This window comes from Dreissena polymorpha, chromosome 1, assembly GCF_020536995.1.
Source record: "Dreissena polymorpha isolate Duluth1 chromosome 1, UMN_Dpol_1.0, whole genome shotgun sequence".
In the NCBI taxonomy this organism is placed as follows: domain Eukaryota; kingdom Metazoa; phylum Mollusca; class Bivalvia; order Myida; family Dreissenidae; genus Dreissena; species Dreissena polymorpha.
The window spans coordinates 83,379,073-83,398,539 of NC_068355.1; the positions used below are offsets into that span (position 1 = coordinate 83,379,073).

General features: G+C 37.2%; 1 protein-coding gene across 1 annotated transcript in view; it reads right to left on the minus strand.

Moving 5' to 3' along the window:
• The window catches only part of LOC127838347 (lutropin-choriogonadotropic hormone receptor-like), a 56,226-nt gene that overhangs the window by 11,213 nt on the left and 25,546 nt on the right, over positions 1–19,467 (minus strand). The window contains exons 3-9 of the mRNA XM_052366051.1: positions 12,729–12,800; positions 12,278–12,346; positions 10,111–10,254; positions 9,664–9,804; positions 6,835–6,900; positions 6,166–6,309; positions 1,018–1,089 (exon numbers count right to left, since the gene is read on the minus strand). Coding sequence (XP_052222011.1) covers positions 1,018–1,089; positions 6,166–6,309; positions 6,835–6,900; positions 9,664–9,804; positions 10,111–10,254; positions 12,278–12,346; positions 12,729–12,800 — 708 coding nt within the window. The remainder of the gene's footprint in view (positions 1–1,017; positions 1,090–6,165; positions 6,310–6,834; positions 6,901–9,663; positions 9,805–10,110; positions 10,255–12,277; positions 12,347–12,728; positions 12,801–19,467) is intronic.

The window sequence follows — 19,467 nt, forward strand, 5'->3', positions numbered from 1 at the left end:
CATGACCATGTATTCCAATTTCCAGTTTGCTTCATACATTCCAGTTTGACATAGATCTAATTAAACTTTCATATACAATTTACTTCTGTAACAATCCTCTCTTCTGTATTTACACAATGCTTATCCCGTAGTACAAAGCATGGCCAGAGGTAATTTAAAACAAAAATCCATTCAACTTTGTTTACATTTGACCTTGTTTTATCGTCGCGATTTGGCAAACAAGGGAAACAACTGTGCTCTCTATAATGTACTTCAGAAAGATAAATTTATTACAATTTACCGATTTTGTCAGTTTCAAGAGAAAAGTCACGCTTCTTTTGTCGAAAATGCGCTTAAAATCTTTTTTTTTTATTTTGGAAAATTTGTGAAGACGTGAAATAGCTAAGGCGGCCATATTTGCGAACGCTACGACAGCCTAGACCATGCGTAACTTTAACGTTGGAACTTACGAATTCGTAGCAGGTGGTTGCGAAAGTATTTTTTTGTGAAACGCTTGAATTTTCTTACGGACTTCGTAAGTATACTTACGTAAGAAACCGTGCGTACGAACGTTTATGAAACGGGGCCATTATCCAGATGTATATACGCATTCAGACACTATCCATATTTATATACGTATTCAGACACTATTCATATCTATACACACATTCAGACACTATCCATATGTATATTTTCAGACACTTTTATACACACATTCAGACACTATCCATATTTATACGCACATTCAGAAACTATCCATATTTATATTTTCAGACACTATTCTTATTTATATACAACTTCTGACACTATCCATATATACATACGCATTCAGACTCTATCTATATTTATATATACATTCAGACACTATCCATATTTATACACACATTCAGACACTATCCATATTAATAAACACACTTAGACAATATCTATTTATTGTTTTAAAGTTACAGTTGGTGTTGGTGTCTTGTGTCTTAAAGGCGTTAACTTATTTACTGGAAGTGCCTTTTCTCTCAGAGGGTGTCAAGCCATCGTACTTACAGATCGATGAGAGAGTTCAGGTTGGCGAAGGCCTCCGTGTTGATGTGCCCGATCTTGTTGTAGGATAGGTCTCTGACAACAGAAACGGGACTAGACTTAGTTCAGAGCCTCATTATTGATGATACGGTTTGATATATTAACCTATTTATGCCTAGCGTCTAGAAAAAGGCCATGGCAAACAGCGTAGGGTCTGCGCTGTTTGCTTAAAGGAATTTATGTAAAAATTATTCTTAATATAGAAATAAATATACTAGACATCCCTAATTTTGAAAATAAATTGATCCAATTTAGAAGTCCACTAGGCATACATGGGTTAAGATAGACACATCCTTGGTCATCGTACAAAGTTGCATTTCCATGGCCAAGTAAATGTATTGAGGAAATCCAAATGATCAAAACGTATTTAATGAGGAAGCAACGTGTCGTATTATACTTGTATAGATTCAATGTAGACAGAAGCACCAACATTATTCTTACACATGCCTTGATGTCAATTTGTTTATTGTACGTATAATACATTTTTATGACGATATGCACAAATATACATTATCACAACAGTGTCATGATGGCCAAAACAAATTGCCCTAATTTGAGTATAATTTGAAATTGAAAAAAAATATAATAGGATAGAAAGTGGCAAGTAACAAACAATATGCTTTACATGCATATGCTATCACTTCCACTATATTACTTATAGTATGAGATTGTATATAAAGAGAAGATAAACATGTTCTGGTAATTTTCTATCACAAAAGTTCACAAAATGAATGTGATGACTCTTATGTTCGATTATGTATCTCGATTTAAATGTTTGGGCTATTTTGAAGCACATGTATCGTGTCTCTTCGTGCTCATATGACCTGAAATATACCTTCTGACCAGTTGTCACGTTATATCGAACAACTTAAAGGACTATACAATGTTTCATGTTCAAACAATATATTGGGTCAACACTATTTGGTATTATATACAAATGATAAAAATGATACTATAAATAGTATCATTGTTGGAATACACTGGTTTTGAACGTTTCTATAGTTTGAGAATTCACAATATCGTCACTAAGTGTATTCCACTCAGGCACAGTTCTAACAATGAAAGAGTTTTTAAAGGTATAAGTTGTTGCTGGAATTAGTCGAAAGCACTGAGAGTTATTGTTCACTTGATTGCACACGATGTTCTGATGTATATAGTCCTCGTATTTCTTAGCCCCGATTGTACGTTTAGGCCTTTGTAGCTTAAGGTAGTGTTCAACTGGGATGGCTTGTACATGACTTTCACAACTTGTACAAGAGTGTCAGCCTGTGGGGTCAACGTCGGTCTTGGAGTGGTGGGAGGTCCACATTTTGAAGCATGTCTGTGACACAGCCCGGCTGTCTGGAGCGGTAGTCCCTGGTGATGAACCTTGCGGCAGAACGCTGGATACGCTCTAGGCGATCAATGTCTGTTTGGTGGAATAGATCCCATATGACACTGGCGTATTTAAGTTTAGACCGGACAAGTGCTAGGTAGGCGTTTCTACGGCAGTTTTAGGGCAGTGTCTGAGGTTTCTTCTGAGGAATCCAAGAGTGGAGTTGGTTCGCTTCGTAATATTTGTTATGTAGGTTTTCCATTCCATGTCTCCTGATAAAGTTATACCAAGGTAGGGTATAACTCTTTAACTCTTTTGATGATTTGTTACCTGAATTATGTCCTATATTTGCGCTTGGTTTTGTTCTTGCACGTTTTGAAATCATAGCAGTATACTTCGTGAATTACGCTTCAATTGATTAAAATTGCTTCCTCTGCGGACATTAACTTACCGTTCGTTACGGTACTTTATTTTTTCTTTAAGTTTTAGTTTCATGAATCAATACATCCAGAGGGCCACAAGCGCAAGCGGACCCAAGTAAAGTGGTTACAAATTATAAGTTTGTGATTATAAAAAATATAGTTATATATAGTATACATAGTTATAGATTGTATACAGTTATACAAACTAGTAAAACGTTTAATTGCAACAATACATACATGCACACTTTTATTGGCGTCGCACTGAAGTGCGGCGACTAGTATGTAATACGTTTCTTTTCGCTTATGGGAGGAAAAGTTATTTTACGGATCAATTTATATATTTTTGTTGTCATAATATCTTGCATAGTGAAGATTTTTTGTGTAAATTAGTTTAAATAAGTACTGCATTTGTGCCTATTACATTTGCTACAACACTTATTGCCAAAATAATGCAAAGCTAATTCTTTTAATTAATAACTGATCACAGGGACTGGGCAATAATAAAATATCACAGGGACTGGGCAAATACGCGAACCGGTGAAACTTTCTGGTTTAGTATAAAAACAAAACTTCTTTGTTCCACTATCATAGCAACATATATATATAACAGAAAAACACAAGAAGAATGAAAATTAAATGAAAATATACGAGTCAATGGCCACATACCAATCAACCGTACATATTTGAAATATTAATGCGCGCGTTTTTAGAACAGACATGTTGAAGTGGGTTTTCGGACATAGTTCTGATTCTTTTGTAAATAGTATCTTGAATCATCGCGCTCATGCATAACAAATTGATCGCTATGGTGCAATAATTCTTATTTAATTAATTAAAATTTAATCATGGAATTATTAAAAAAAGTCTTTTATTGACATACCGTAATTATATCGCCGAATATCTGCAGTTAAGATATTGTTCACCGGATTTATGCGATAGAGTTTATGTTATGAGTCTTGAACTGACCGCGAACTGAACTGTATACCTTGCGAGATGGAATGCTATGCATTAAAGTGGGGTAACAATTTCACTGCTGGAACGACGGATTGTTCAAAGCTTTATACTTTTACATGTTTTAGGTGTTTCGAAAACAATTAACATATTTTGATCAAAACTAAAATCAGAATAGGAAACAACAATATTTATATGATCTAAACTATACGTGATCACAAAATGCAATACGGTAGTAATAATTAAATATGAAAACACAGCCTTTAAGTACAAACGCTATGTCGCTGACAATCTTCTAAATGTAAACTGTGTTGATGTGGTTAATTGCGTGTGAAACTGTTCTATCTCTCATGCCTTTTTATAAGAGATAAAGTAAATTCATGCTGAACACGCATTTACCCGTATATTTCATGAAATAGTGTGTTGCTTGTAAGAAGGTGTGCGCACAAACTGTATTGATGTGAACAGTTGAGTAAAACTGTTCTACCTATCATGCCTTTTCATTAGAGATAAAATTGTTTAATGCTGAACACGCAGTACAACAGTGCTAGAAAGACGCGGTAATGTTTCCAATGTTATAGTGGGTTTCTCAAATCAGCCAATGGACTAAATGAAGTGTATTCATCTGTGTCTAGCCGCGGGCATTTTTATGAATGATGATTAAAGGTCACCTAAGGTCAAAAGTGACGTTATAGAGCTATGCCGAAAAAAATCGTTCCATGTAACTTCATTGAGTGCCTTTTACACTGAAATTCCCGACGCCCTTTGATGCTTTGCATCAATACTTATCTTGTATATTAGACTGTTATATTAATAATAATCGATAGTAGATATGTCATTTAATATGTATGCATCACTCAGCGGTAATACTAGGGACTCACATTTTGTCTACATGGCTTTAGAAAAATAGAAATGCAAACTCGTACCGAGGCAGACTAGCGATCTCTTTCTAGCCTATAATTCCGGCTGGCAGGCTTTTACTTAACAATATCCTTGACAGGCAATACTCCAGCTCCTGACTGGTGACCTCGTACTTTTCAATAATCTCGACAGACTAGCTTTTAATTTCTAATACTCTAGATTAATGATTCCGCACTTATCTTTGCTCAAGACTGACACGCTCTCACTTTCATATAGGATTCGCGAGCTCGGATTTACACATATTCCTGACTAGTGAGTTTTCACATACAAATATCAAAAATACTTTTACTCCAGAATATCAAACTAGCTTTACTCAAAGCTCGTACTTATATATTCCAGATTGGCGATACATTATAACTACATGTACTTTTAAGATTTGCGAACTCATTATTATAGAAATCTAGACTGACGACCTTATATGTATAGATACGTACAGATAATCAAGAACGTTGGTTCGTTAATTCAGGTACTCTAGCATTATGTGCTCGTTCATACAGGTTCTAGAGACTTACGTGTTCTTTCATACAGGTTCTAGAGACTTATTTGCTCTTTCATACAGGTTCTAGAGCCTTATGTGCTCGTTCTTACAAAATCAAGAGCCATATGTGCTCGTACATACAGGTTCTAGAGCATTATGTGCTCGTTCATACAGATTTTAGAGACGTATGTGCTCGTACATACAGGTTCTAGAGACTTATGTGCTCGTTCATACAGGTTCTAGAGACGTATGTGCTCGAACATACAGGTTCTAGAGCCTTATGTGCTCGTACATACAGATTATAGAGACGTATGTGCTCTTTCATACAGGTTCTAGAGACTTTAGACGTATGTGCTCTTTCATACAGGTTCTAGAGACTTTAGACTTATGTGCTCTTTCATACAGGTTCTAGAGGCTTATGTTCTCGTACATACAGGTTCTAGAGACTTATTTGCTCGTTCATACAGGTTCTAGAGACGTATGTGCTCGTACATACAGGTTCTAGAGCCTTATGTGCTCGTACATACAGGTTATAGAGATTTATGTGCTCGTTTATACAGGTTCTAGAGACTTATGTTCTCGTACATACAGGTTATAGAGACTTATGTGCTCGTTCATACAGGTTATAGACTTATGTGCTCGTTCATACATGATCTAGAGCCTTATTTATTCGTTCATACAGGATCTAGATCCTTATGTGCTCGTGCGTACATGTTCTAGAGACTTATGTGCTCATACATACAGGTTCTAGAGCCTTATGTGCTCGTACATACAGGTTATAGAGACTTGTGTGCTCGTACATACAGGTTCTAGAGACTTATGTGCTCGAACATACATACATTGTATTCTAAAACATATATTTGATAGTGATTTTTTTCAGAGGAGTTCATTTTTCGTTATAATTTGATTTTTTCATTCAAAACGATGATTTTACTAATTAATATCATAGCCACACGCTAACCACCTATGGTTATTACAACTGCTCAGGACTTACATGTACGGGGGTCTTATGGGCGCATACTTACAGGTACTCTAGACTGACGAGACTGGCGAAGGCTTCCGCGGAGATGTAGGTGATCTTGTTGTTGGACAGGATCAGATCCTTCAGGGCCTGAAGACCATCAAAAGGCCGGTTTTCGATGCTCGATATGTCATTGTTGCCAAAGTTCCTGTAACACGCAGGTGTTGATGATGCACTAACCGCGACTAATCGGTAATGTTTAACCCAGTTATACCTAGTGAACTCTCCCATTCTTCTAAACTGTATCAATTTATTTCCAAAATTAGGGATGTCTTATATATTTATTTCTATATTTAGAATACTTCTTACAGAAATTCCTTTAAGCAAACAGCGCAGGCCCTTATGAGACGCCTCATCTGGGTTTGCCCTGTGTGCCAAGGCCTTTTTTCTAGACGCTAGGCATAAATGGTTTAGAATAGCGAGGCGTTTAAAACAGAGGGCGTAAAGGAGGTAAATAAGGGTAATTGTATGGCAAGCGGTTCGACGCATAATCCCAAGAAACTAGGTTTCGCATGAGAACCTAGGTTCTCAGAATGAGAACCTAGGTTCTCGCTTGAAGATTGCACATGGCTTTAAGAACCCAAGTTTTCAAATGAGAACCTTGGTTTCATGAGAAACCTAGTTTCTTGGGATTATGCGTCGAACCGCTTGCCATATACTTGTGCATACGTACAGCTGCGTAAGCTCACTGCATCCAGTCATGGGTGGAATATCCCGGATAAAGTTGGCATGTACGTCGCTGAAACATAACCGACCAATGCAAATAAAAACAACACGCACGCCATGTTGCGAAACTGTGAAATAATTTAGGGGAATTTATTATGATAATATTGATGGGGAAACAAGATTATGAACACAAGAGCAGTACTATGTAACAGTAAATGCGACATAAATTAACCTGCCTCGAAGTATGAACGGCGATCAATACGTTTCAAGATTCTCTGCACGTAACCATTGAAATTTGATTGCACGGTGTTATGTGCTAAATGTTACGTACACGATTATGGAAGTATAGAAATGATCTCTTAGCGATAAGGCAGTGTCGTATATTTCACAGACTTGCGAATCAATAGTTTTCCGCTGGATTGTCTTGAACACATTTTATTAAATCAATAATAATAATAATAATAATAATAATAATAATAATAATAAAAATATACGTGTGTGACAAAAATAACGCTTAGAACATAAATATTATGGGATGGTTTATCCGCCAGTACATGAAATGATTGTGTTAATTACTTACATATGAATTACTTGAGTGTTTGTTTCTTGCATTTGCTACACAAACAATTCACTTCTAATGCTTCTTAACGCATATTGTTTGTCCAATGATAATCATAATTTGTTTTTAGCATGAAATGCAAAGTGCTTTACAAATTGTTGATTGTCCGCTGCTATATTCGAAAGCAAATTCGGACTACATCATGTGGCTTAGGGCATTGGACTTTCTTTCTTCTGAGATAAGGGTACGGAATCGACCTTTCTAATGCATGTCCTGTGGTATTTAATTAAGTTCAGCGAAAATCGATTGAACAATTCGGGAACATCTTTAAACTGGGAGACAACTTGGGCAAGTAGATTTAATTTTCGGGGTGCATGCTACTTTTCTGACAGTACATTACGCAAAGAAATGCACTTGTTTAGAATAGTTTAGCAACAAGGCAAAAGGATTTATTCGTAGATTAAACTCAGAAAGTCACTTGGACGTACAACTACTTCTTATGGATTTCTTTCTCTCAAACATTTTGCGTTACAAACACGTTATATACTTTTCTCACTTTCAACTTATAATTTATCATAGTCCAAAGCAGTTGATTATATAAATAGTTATATTATAGTTATATTATTAAATACGTTGATTTTATTGGAAAACGCCAAAACATTGACAAGGAACATTTACATATCATAACAACATATAGGCCAATACATATATTGTATGGAACGAAATGTCTGCCAGTTCATTAATGTTCCGAAATAACAACTGCATATTGCTCTTTATGACAACTTTATCATGTTACACTATATGATTGTATATGATATGACTTATCTTACTGCGTGGTTCTATTTGCTACCAACCCACTTCAACTTCCGGGCACCTTTTTTCTTCTTCCCATCACTTGGTTGCACTTTGAAGAAGCTTAATTGCGTCTGCCGTTACTTGATATGTGTAACTAAAATATTCTTGCGTGAGAAACGCATCTATTTAGTATCATGTTTAATATAATTTGCACTTAGCGTGTTGCAAGGCATGACAGATCATAATGTTAATAAAATGCGACATGGCAATTCATAAAAAAAGAAAAATCAGAGTTATCGCGAAAATAAAACTCGGAGCTTTGTGTTGACTTTCTTAGATTGTACGATTTACGGATTTGTCTGCCTCAGTAATAACGGTTTGCGCATTTTAATGTACAGAATTATCTGAGGACCTGGTCCAAACATTCATTTCTCACTCTCTCTTACACGACATCATTTAAAATATAAAATATTTTCTACCAATGTCTTAAAAAGCAAAATATTGAACGAAAATCATCGATTTCATGTAATGTTTTAAGGAGACGTTTTATCATTTGATGTTTTACGGACAACTTTAAGTAATATAATATTTAACGGACACCTCGATGGCATATTATGTCCTGGGGACACAGCGATCTCGTAATCTGTTTAACGAACACCAACATGTCATATAATGTTTTACAGATACGTCGATTCCATGTGATGCTTTACGGACATGTCGATGCAATATTATGGGTAAAAGTTACTTCGATACTATGTTATGTTTTACGGACACGTAAATGTCATAATGATATACGGACACGTCGATTTTGTATAAGTTAATAATGAAGAGAAGAACCGATTCCGCCCGATGTACAAAGTACATGTACGTACATCAATCACGATAAAGGATCTTTTAAAACAGGAATTAAACTGACATGTGTTCCATTCTCCCCTGATGCGTTAAAATCGCACTTCCGCAAGACGCTATTCTGATTTAAAATTACATCTTGATGCCATGGCTTCTGTTTAGTTCATGCGCCAATCGTTTCCGGTTGCGACAGTCGAATCGTTTTCATGACATTCATGGAAAGGTTACATTGTTCGACACGGATATAAAAATGTTGCGACAGTCGAATCGTTTTCATGACATTCATGGAAAGGTTACATTGTTCGACACGGACATAAAAAGCTGATCAAATAATAATTAAAAGAAACATGCATATAACTAATAAGAGAAAAATGCGTTTTACAATCGATGTATTTACTCAGAATAAATGCCATTAAATCTATGACACAGTTGCCTTTCGCATGACCTACGACTTACGATTCAGTGATTGCAAACATAACGTGCACACAAATTGATATTCACGCCGGAAGGCATGTTCCGCTTTTCCTAAATATTCGCCAGAACATTCCATGAGCTGATTGACTTTTTGCACCGAGTAAGTATTACCTCAGTCCACATGTGTATGTGTTAGACTGTTAAAGAAAAAGGTCTTACAAGACGTTGAGCAGAGGCACGTGTTCACACAAGTTCTCTGGGAGACGCCCGATGGAGGCGCGGTCCAGGATGACCTTCTTGAGCCCCGCACTTCCGGTCAGGTTCGGGAATTCACTTATCCCGCGTACCTCCGATAATTCCCTGCACATGACACAAAAGATGTAGACAAAGGACAGATGGCAGAATTAATATGTACCTATACTGATGTGACAACGAGTGTTTTAGACGCCACATCAATTTGACATTCTATAATGCTATGTTATGAACTGAAACAATTTAAAATGGAACCAGCGAGAAATAAATAAATTCCGTAAATAATAGATACTCAGCATTTATAATAAGCTAAGAGCTACACGAAAAGTAAACTATATATAACCCAGGTTCAGAATTATTGGTTTACTCCCGCAATCCACAACACAAAGTTCCTTGCCCGGGGTGGCCACTTACAGTTGCCGGAGGTGGGGCATGCCGCTGAAGGCGCCGCTGCCTACGGTCTGAAGCGGGTTGTCGTTGAGCTTTAGGAACTCCAGCCGCCGGTTGGATCGGAACAAGCTGTCCGCAATGGTAGAGATACGGTTGTTTGCAATCTCCCTGTAGCAAACAGCGGAATATCTAGCTTTAAGTACATTAAGGTTACTGTCGGAATTAGAACCAGTTGCTTCTGAAAATGTTTATTGCTACACCATCCTCCGTGTTGTATTGAAAGGCGCCGTTTGCTAACAGGACTTCATAAAACGACTAAAGATTGCAATCAGAATATAAACTGAAATAGCACGAACACTCGCAGCATGTGGTAGTGTAAATGATCAACGATGAACGAGTTCTCACCATAGCGCATTTATTCGACAAATATATGTTTTTGTGCGTACTTAAACAAAAAATAAAATTTTGAAACGTGTTTATCCATACATGAAAAATCCACATAATTAAAACTCATTATAGATAATATAATATATTTTACTAAAAACCTTTATATAAACAAATATAGATCCAAAATAGAATGAGTGAAACATTACGTCCTCTAATTAAGATTAGCGCAAATAAGGCTGTGAGTAGACCTTTTAAAAGCTGCACGAAAAGGAAATCCAGGAAAGAAAATTACCACAAAATGAATCTTGAATGATAACATTATTCCGGTAGTTTTGTGTAAGGAATCGTACTTGACTTCATGGCACTTCAAAAGTCAAAGTAAACCTTAAAAGTCAATTTTGCCATAAATCTGCTTGATAATTCTTTAAGCGTATAGCACCGCATAATTCCACAAATGTCAAACCCACACATATAGGCCAATATTACATTCAGACAATAAAACAGCTTCAAATACCTGCCTCAGCCATAACATTGCAAAACATTGATGTATTTTAAAACAACTTGGCATATAGAGAATAATAGGTTGGTGACGTGGATGGAGAATGGTTATCTGGCAAGTCAGAGGAATTTATCGGGTGAGCCGAAACCAACCTATTATTATATTTATCATGTCACTAACCTATTATTCTATTTATCATGTCACCAACCTATTATTCTATTTATCATGTCACATTTACACCATTCGTACATAAAGCCCAAGTGGTGTTCCATACTTGTTTGACCTTGTATAGATTTCCTTACGTCACGCTATATTTTTAATACCACATGATATGACCACGTCACCGGAGAGCGACTGGCGGATATTCAATGTCACGTGGTCAACTAGCCTAATAACTTTTGGGTTATTAGGTTACCTGGTAATCAGGCTGATAAGGCATGTGACAGGATAAAAATGTTTACCGGCACAAAGGTCAAAGTCACACGTAGATGTCGCACGTCAAATCTACAAATTCTAGTTCCCGCATATGCTTGCAATATATTGATGGATTCTATGATCACTTGGCACGTATGACAACCATCATAAGACAAACGTCCAAAACTCCGTCTCCATTTGCCTCAAATGGTAAAGTAACTTTTAAAGTTCGAAGGTCAATTTTGAAAACAAAACGGGAAATATGTGACAAATTGAGCAATTTGTTGGGCTATTACTCTGATGATTAAACGTACGGTTAAACAATGTAAAAGTCGTACGGTTAAACAATGTAAAAGTCGTACGGTTAAACAATGTAAAAGTCGTACGGTTAAACAATGTAAAAGTCGTACGGTTAAACAATGTAAAAGTCGTTTCATTTTCTGAAAACAACTTAACTTTTCGACTCGGAAGTTATAGATAGAATAACATTTTTTTGTTTGTGAGGACATAAAATATAAAATTTAAGCCAAACTATAGATTGAACAATAGAGTACAATTCAAAGTAGGCCTACTTCTATATTCAACTGTATTTTACATGTTATAATAATATAACAGCTTCATTGAATACAACAAATAATAGTTTCATTAAGGTTTTTTACGAAATGAATTGGAACTACATTTGTATTTGACTACAATCACATCAGAACACTTGGGAACTTGTGTTTGCCGCTATGGTGTGATGTTGAACTTGTTAAACCAAACGGGATTAAAAGACAACAGACATATTTGGAAATGTGAGAATTATCTGATAACACAAAATCAACGAAGATGCCAATTGCCGCCTAATTGTTTCTATGCCAAAGACCCAAGAGAGCAGTATAAATCACTTACAGATCCACCAGATCCGGCAGCGCGTCGATTCCTTTCGGAATTTCCGTCAGCTCATTGTTACTGATTTCCCTGAAACACAGACGTGATCGGTCATGTAAACAGATAACGACCAGTGCGTATGTTCGACTGGACATTAATAAAAGACTGAAGCCAAATAACGTATACGTTAATATCATGAGAATAATATGCTTGTATTTAACCCATTTATGCCCAGTGGACTCTCCCATCCTTCTAAATTGGATCAATTTATTCCCAAAATTAGGGATGTCTAGTATATATTTCTATATTTAGAATATTTCTTACAAAAATTCCTTTAAGCAAACAGCGCAGACCCTGATGAGACCCCGCATCATGCGGAGTCTCATCTGGGTCTACGCTGTTTGCCAAGGCCTTTTTCTAGACGATAGGCATAACTGGGTTAAGTTAATACGCGAGCTTTGGCGGCACCTACAGAAGGTAGAGGACGGGAAGCCCATCAAAGGCCCGCGGCTCTACGCTTCGGATCCGGTTGTGGGACAACAAACTGCAACGAGACAAGATGGCTTCAGTGTACGACAGGCATTTCGGGTAGATATAAATGTGTCTTGTGTCCATTTATCACGGTACTATCTGACCAATGACGTGAAATTGTAAAATAAGGCAGCTGGAGTTAGACCTTTTCTTAACATACGTGTTCGTTATCAATAATATACAGTTTCATTTTCCAGAATATAACTGTTCGTTTTCCAAAATATTCATTTCGTTATCCTGCAAATGGCTACCTGTTTTATTTTTAGAATGTATCTTTTCATTATCGAGCATAACCATTTTTGTCATCCAGAATATGCATTTCCGTTATTCAGAAAATACTTTTTTCGTAATCAGGTGGTATACGCATTGGATAACAATAATAATGTAATTTTGTAAAAATACGTTTATCGTTTAAAAATATTTAGGTTCTTTATTGTATTATACGCCATATTATTTTTTGATTTTAATATAGAGCTTTTCTTGTCTTTGTTCATAATAAAGCACTTTAGAAGATGTCTCTCAACGAAATAATATTGTTTTATTGTGTGGTGAGATGGTTTTATTTCAAGTTAATAATGTATTATACAATAAAAGTGAACATGGACTGCAACTACATACACGAACAGACCGAGTTGGAGTTATAAGACGTGCACATATATTATCAATTGAAAATTCCACATTTTTGTTGAATTTAACAAAAGTATAGCATAGCTTTGGATATAAAATCGTACGCCAGGGGCGCCGAGTGTTATCTAAAGCCATCCAATTAACCGACATGGTTGCGAGGAAATATATAGTACAACAGATGTAAATCAAACATGCGAGTTTGTATATGTCGAAAACACGTCGTAACACATGATACGAAATAAATGTAAAGCTGAATTAATACAACACAGTACATACTATTACAACATCAACATACGTTACAACGTTCATGTTAAAAACAACACAACCATAACACTAAATTGAAGAGTTTTCGCCATGATTAAAAAGCATGTTATGTCTAAAATAATTCACTTCTAATACATTTACAGCGCTGGTGTCAATACAACAACTATGACACACTGTAACGACATGCGACGTTGTTCAACACAAATGCTATGAGCGTATACACACGGTGCATTATGAGTGAAACGCTGATGTCATACAACACGCTATGCTGGTTCCGACATGCGACACTGTGACAACATCAATTGCCCATACAGGACTCCCAGATTGGTGAGGTTGACGAAGGAGTGATTGGCCACTGTCTCTATCTGGTTGTGCTCCAGATCCCTACAAAGTACACTCTACACATACATACGCTTTAAAAGTGTTTAAATGAGACGCACTCTCAGAAAACTGGGAATAATGCATGTGCATGTTCCGCCTAAAATGGATTTTTTCTAAGAAGAAACTTCATTTAAACGAAACACGTCATAAAACGGAAAGTGTCGTCCATGATTACTTTACGCGCATGCGTTATGCCCAGTTTTCTCAGAACACGACTCAAATACGTGCATAGTACAATCTGATGTATGTTCTTTGACTATTGTGTGACTTAGAATCATAATAGCGTTTGTCTATGACAGGACTGCTTTGTAGAAAATCTGATATAGGACTCTTTGTATGGGAGCAGCATACAAAAAATGTCTCTAGAAAGCGGTATTGATATGTAACAGATTAGCTTGCTATTTTTAATGAGAAAACAGGGTATCGTTCACTACAGTTTTGCGAGCAGGTGTAAATACTCTCATGAAAGAATAAATAACGTCCTCAGACTATCGGTCAACGCCTTGGTATAATAACCTAATAAAGCAGCCCTTAATCGTTTTTCTTTATTTTAAATCAAACGTTGTTATGAAATCGACCGGTTTAAATGGATACAATTACTTGGAAAGTAAATTTGTGCAGACAGAAACGCAAGACATTGTCTGACAATGATTGATTCGAGTTACTACTTTACAAAGCACATGACCTATTTCGATCACCTTGAGGCGCTAGGTATAGACTGGATGATGAAGTATACCTTCCCCATCAAAATCATAGCTATTATTAAACTGATTTAGATTATTTTGCATCATATAAAGCGACTTCTTACAGTGCACGGAGAGCATGCGCCTTGTTGAGTGCAGCAGACGGTATTTCCTTGAGCAAATTGAAGTCCAGCCGGAGTTGCCTTAGGTTGCCAAGTGTCTTGAAGCTGTTGTCAGGCACGTGCGTGATCTCGTTGTTGTCCAGGTATCTGAGATACAACAATGTTGGTGACAAATGTGACGCTTGTTGGTTTAGTTGTCATATACATGTATAAGTTAGATTGCGTCGCCAGCATAAGGATAAATCAGACACCAAATGTACAAAGTAAAACCATTACGTTGTGTCTTTGATAGGAGATCTTAAGGACACTCCAATGGTAGGAATCGAACCCGAGCCCATCCGATATATGTTGCTTATTTTACGTGGTATTTTACGTCGGAAATGACTTGAGTTGTCATTTCACACCATATTTGTTAAAAGAGTTCATGTTTTATTATTAGAAAGAAATGCTTTGGTCAAGATGTTAATACATTCTTAAAGGGGCCCACTTATTTGACGCGATTCCGCCCCAAAATGGCCGAACGATTGCTAATTTTAAAAGTAGTCAATGAAAACGTTAACATTTTAGTTTAAACATGTTTATAATAAGAATGCATTTTCATTATGATTTTTTTATATATATGGGAAACAATGGATAGCGGTATAAAGTGGCGCATTCGCAAGCAAAAAGAATCGTTATATTTTTTCAACCAATATTTTAGTATGAACACATACGTCAAAAATCAAAGTATAACGATCCTTTTCAAGTGAAAAAATGTATGAATAAAATATATTGAAATACAACATGTATCTCAATTTCATGTTATGTTATAACCACTTTCATGATTAAGCTTTGAAATAAATCACCGTTCGCAATGCTGGGTACGTACAGGGTTTGCAGGGCTGTAAGCTGCCGGAGAGCACTCATTGGAAACGACCTAAGCTTGTTTCCTTGGAATGTGCTGTAATGAGACATCACTGTAAACGAACGAGATTTAACCTTTAACTTCCACTGTTTTAGCTCACCGCAAACGAAGAGTGATCACACATAATCGTTTGGTAATTACAAAATCTCGCAGTGCATTTTAATATGCTCGATGGAATCTCAAAGGTGCTCGCCGTGTACTCACAGATATGAGACCGGAACTCACATATGTAATACAGGTACTCACATACATGTGATATGTACTCACAGATATGAGACCGGAACTCACATATGTAATACAGGTACTCACATACATGTGATATGTACTCACAGATATGAGACCGGAACTCACATATGTAATACAGGTACTCACATACATGTGATATGTACTCACAGATATGAGACCGGAACTCACATATGTAATACAGGTACTCACATACATGTGATATGTACTCACAGATATGAGACCGGAACTCACATATGTAATACAGGTACTCACATACATGTGATATGTACTCACAGATATGAGACCGGAACTCACATATGTAATACAGGTACTCACATACATGTGATATGTACTCACAGATATGAGACCGGAACTCACATATGTAATACAGGTACTCACATACATGTGATATGTACTCACAGATATGAGACCGGAACTCATATATGTAATACAGGTACTCACATACATGTGATATGTACTCACAGATATGAGACCGGAACTCACATATGTAATACAGGTACTCACATACATGTGATATGTACTCACAGATATGAGACCGGAACTCACATATGTAATACAGGTACTCACATACATGTGATATGTACTCACAGATATGAGACCGGAACTCACATATGTAATACAGGTACTCACATACATGTGATATGTACTCACAGATATGAGACCGGAACTCACATATGTAATACAGGTACTCACATACATGTGATATGTACTCACAGATATGAGACCGGAACTCACATATGTAATACAGGTACTCACATACATGTGATATGTACTCACAGATATGCAACGTTTACTAACAGATGTGCCAATTTTTCAAACAGATATACGACAGATACAGATATTCCCATGGCACAAACATATACTGGATTTTACTCACAGACACTCACTGTTTTATCATTGATACTCATGTTGTACTCACAGACACTCACCGTTATCTCATTGATACTCATGTTTTACTCACAGATACTCACTATGTTCACACTGATACTCATGTTTTACTCACGTATACTCACTGTTTTCTCATTGACTACTCATGTTGTACTCACAGATACTCACTGTGTTCACATTTATATTAATGTTGTATTCACAGATACTCACGAGATACTAATTGTATAGTCACAGAGCAAACTCGCACGGTACTCTTCGGATACTGGCAATGTATTTATAGATATTAGCAGTATGCACGTTTATGCTTGAAGACATATTCACGGACAATCGCGATAGGAACTTATATAGACCGATAGAATACTCAAAAATACTCGCTGCGTACTCAAAGATAATCGCACGGTATACACAGATACTCGAAAGATACTTACAGACACTCGCATGGTACTGACAGCCACTGTATTAACAGATTCTTCGATTTAAATCACATATACTCCAAAGGTTACTTACAGATTCTCGATTGAAAACAGACACTCGCAGTGTATTCACATATACCATCTTTGCACTAACAGAGACTCGAGGTAGACCCAAATATACTTGATGTGCACTCACAAAAACTCGCAGTGTACCCACATATCCTAACTGTGTACTCACAGACACTCACAGTGTACTCACATCTACTTGCTGCGTTCTCACAGACACTCACAGTGTACCCACATATACTTGCTGTGTTCTTAGACACTCGCAGTGTACTCACATAAACTTGCTGTGCATTCACAGACACTCGAGGTGTACTAACATATTCTTGCTGTGCACTGACAGACACTCGCAGTGTACTCATCTATACTTACTGTGCACTCACAGACACTCGAGGTGTACTCACATATACTTGCTTGTGTACCCACAGACACTCACAGTATACTCACATACACTTGATGTGCAATAACAGATACTCGCAGTGAACTCACATTTACTTGCTGTGTGCTCACAGACACTCGAGGTGTACTCCCATATACATGCTGTGTACTCACAGACACTCGCAGTGTACTCACATATACTTGCTGTGTACTCACAGACACTCAGAGTGTACTCACGTAAACTTTATGCGCACTCACAGCACTCGCAGTGTACTCACGTATACTTTATGTGCACTCACAGACACTCACAGCGTACTTACATATATTTTATGTGCACTCACAGTCACTCGCAGTGTGCTCATATATACTTGCTATGTACTCACAGACACTCACAGTGTACTCACATATACTTGCTGTGTACTCACCGACACTCACAGTGTACTCACATATACTTGCTGTGTACTCACCGACACTCACAGTGTACTCACATATACTTGCTATGCACACACTGACACTCGCAGTGTACTCACATATACTTGATGTGTACTCACCGACACTCAGAGTGTACTCAAATATACTTGCTGTGTACTCACAGACACTCGCAGTGTACTCACACATACTTGCTGTGTACTCACAGACACTCACAGTGTACTCACATATATTTATTGTGTTCTCACAGACACTCGCAGTGTACTCACGTAAACTTTATATGCACTCACAGACATGCACAGTGTACTCACATATACTTGATGTGCACTCACAGACACTCGCAGTGTACTCACATATACTTGCTGTGTACTCACAGACACTCGCAGTGTACTCACATATACATGCTGTGTTCTCACAGACACTCACAGTGTACTTACATATACTTGCTAAGCATTCACATACACTCGAGGTGTACTCACATATACTTGATGTGCACTCACAGACACTCGCGATGTACTCACATATACTTGCTGTGAACTCACAGACACTCAAGATGTACTCACATATACTTGCTGTGTACTCACATACACTCGCAGTGTACTCACATATACTTGCTGTGTCCTCACAGGCACTCGCAGTGTACTCACATATACTTGATGTGCACTCACAGATACTCACAGTGTACGCACATATACTTGCTGTGTACTCACAGACACTCGCCGTGCACTCACATATACTTGCTATGCACACACAGACACTCGAAGTGTACTCGCATATACATGCTGTGTACTCACAGACACTCGCAGTGTACTCACATATACTTGCTGTGCACTCACAGCGACTCACAGTGTACTCACATATACATTCTGTGTTCTCACAGACACTCGCAGTGGACTCACATATTCTTGCTATGCACTCACATACACTCGAAGTGTACTCACATATACTTGCTGTGAACTCACAGACACTCGCGATGTACTCACATATACTTGTCGTTAACTCATAGACACTCGAAGGGTACTCACATATACTAGCTGTGTACTCACAGACACTCGCAATGTACTCACATATACTTGCTATGCACTCACAGATATTCACAGTGTACTCACATAATACTTGCTGTGTACTCACAGACACTCGCAGTGTACTCACATATACTTGCTGTGCACTTACAAACACTTGCAGTGTACTCACATATACTTGCTGTGTACCCACAGAAATTTGCAGTGTACTCACATATACTTGCTATGCACACACCGACACTCGCAGTGTACTCACATAT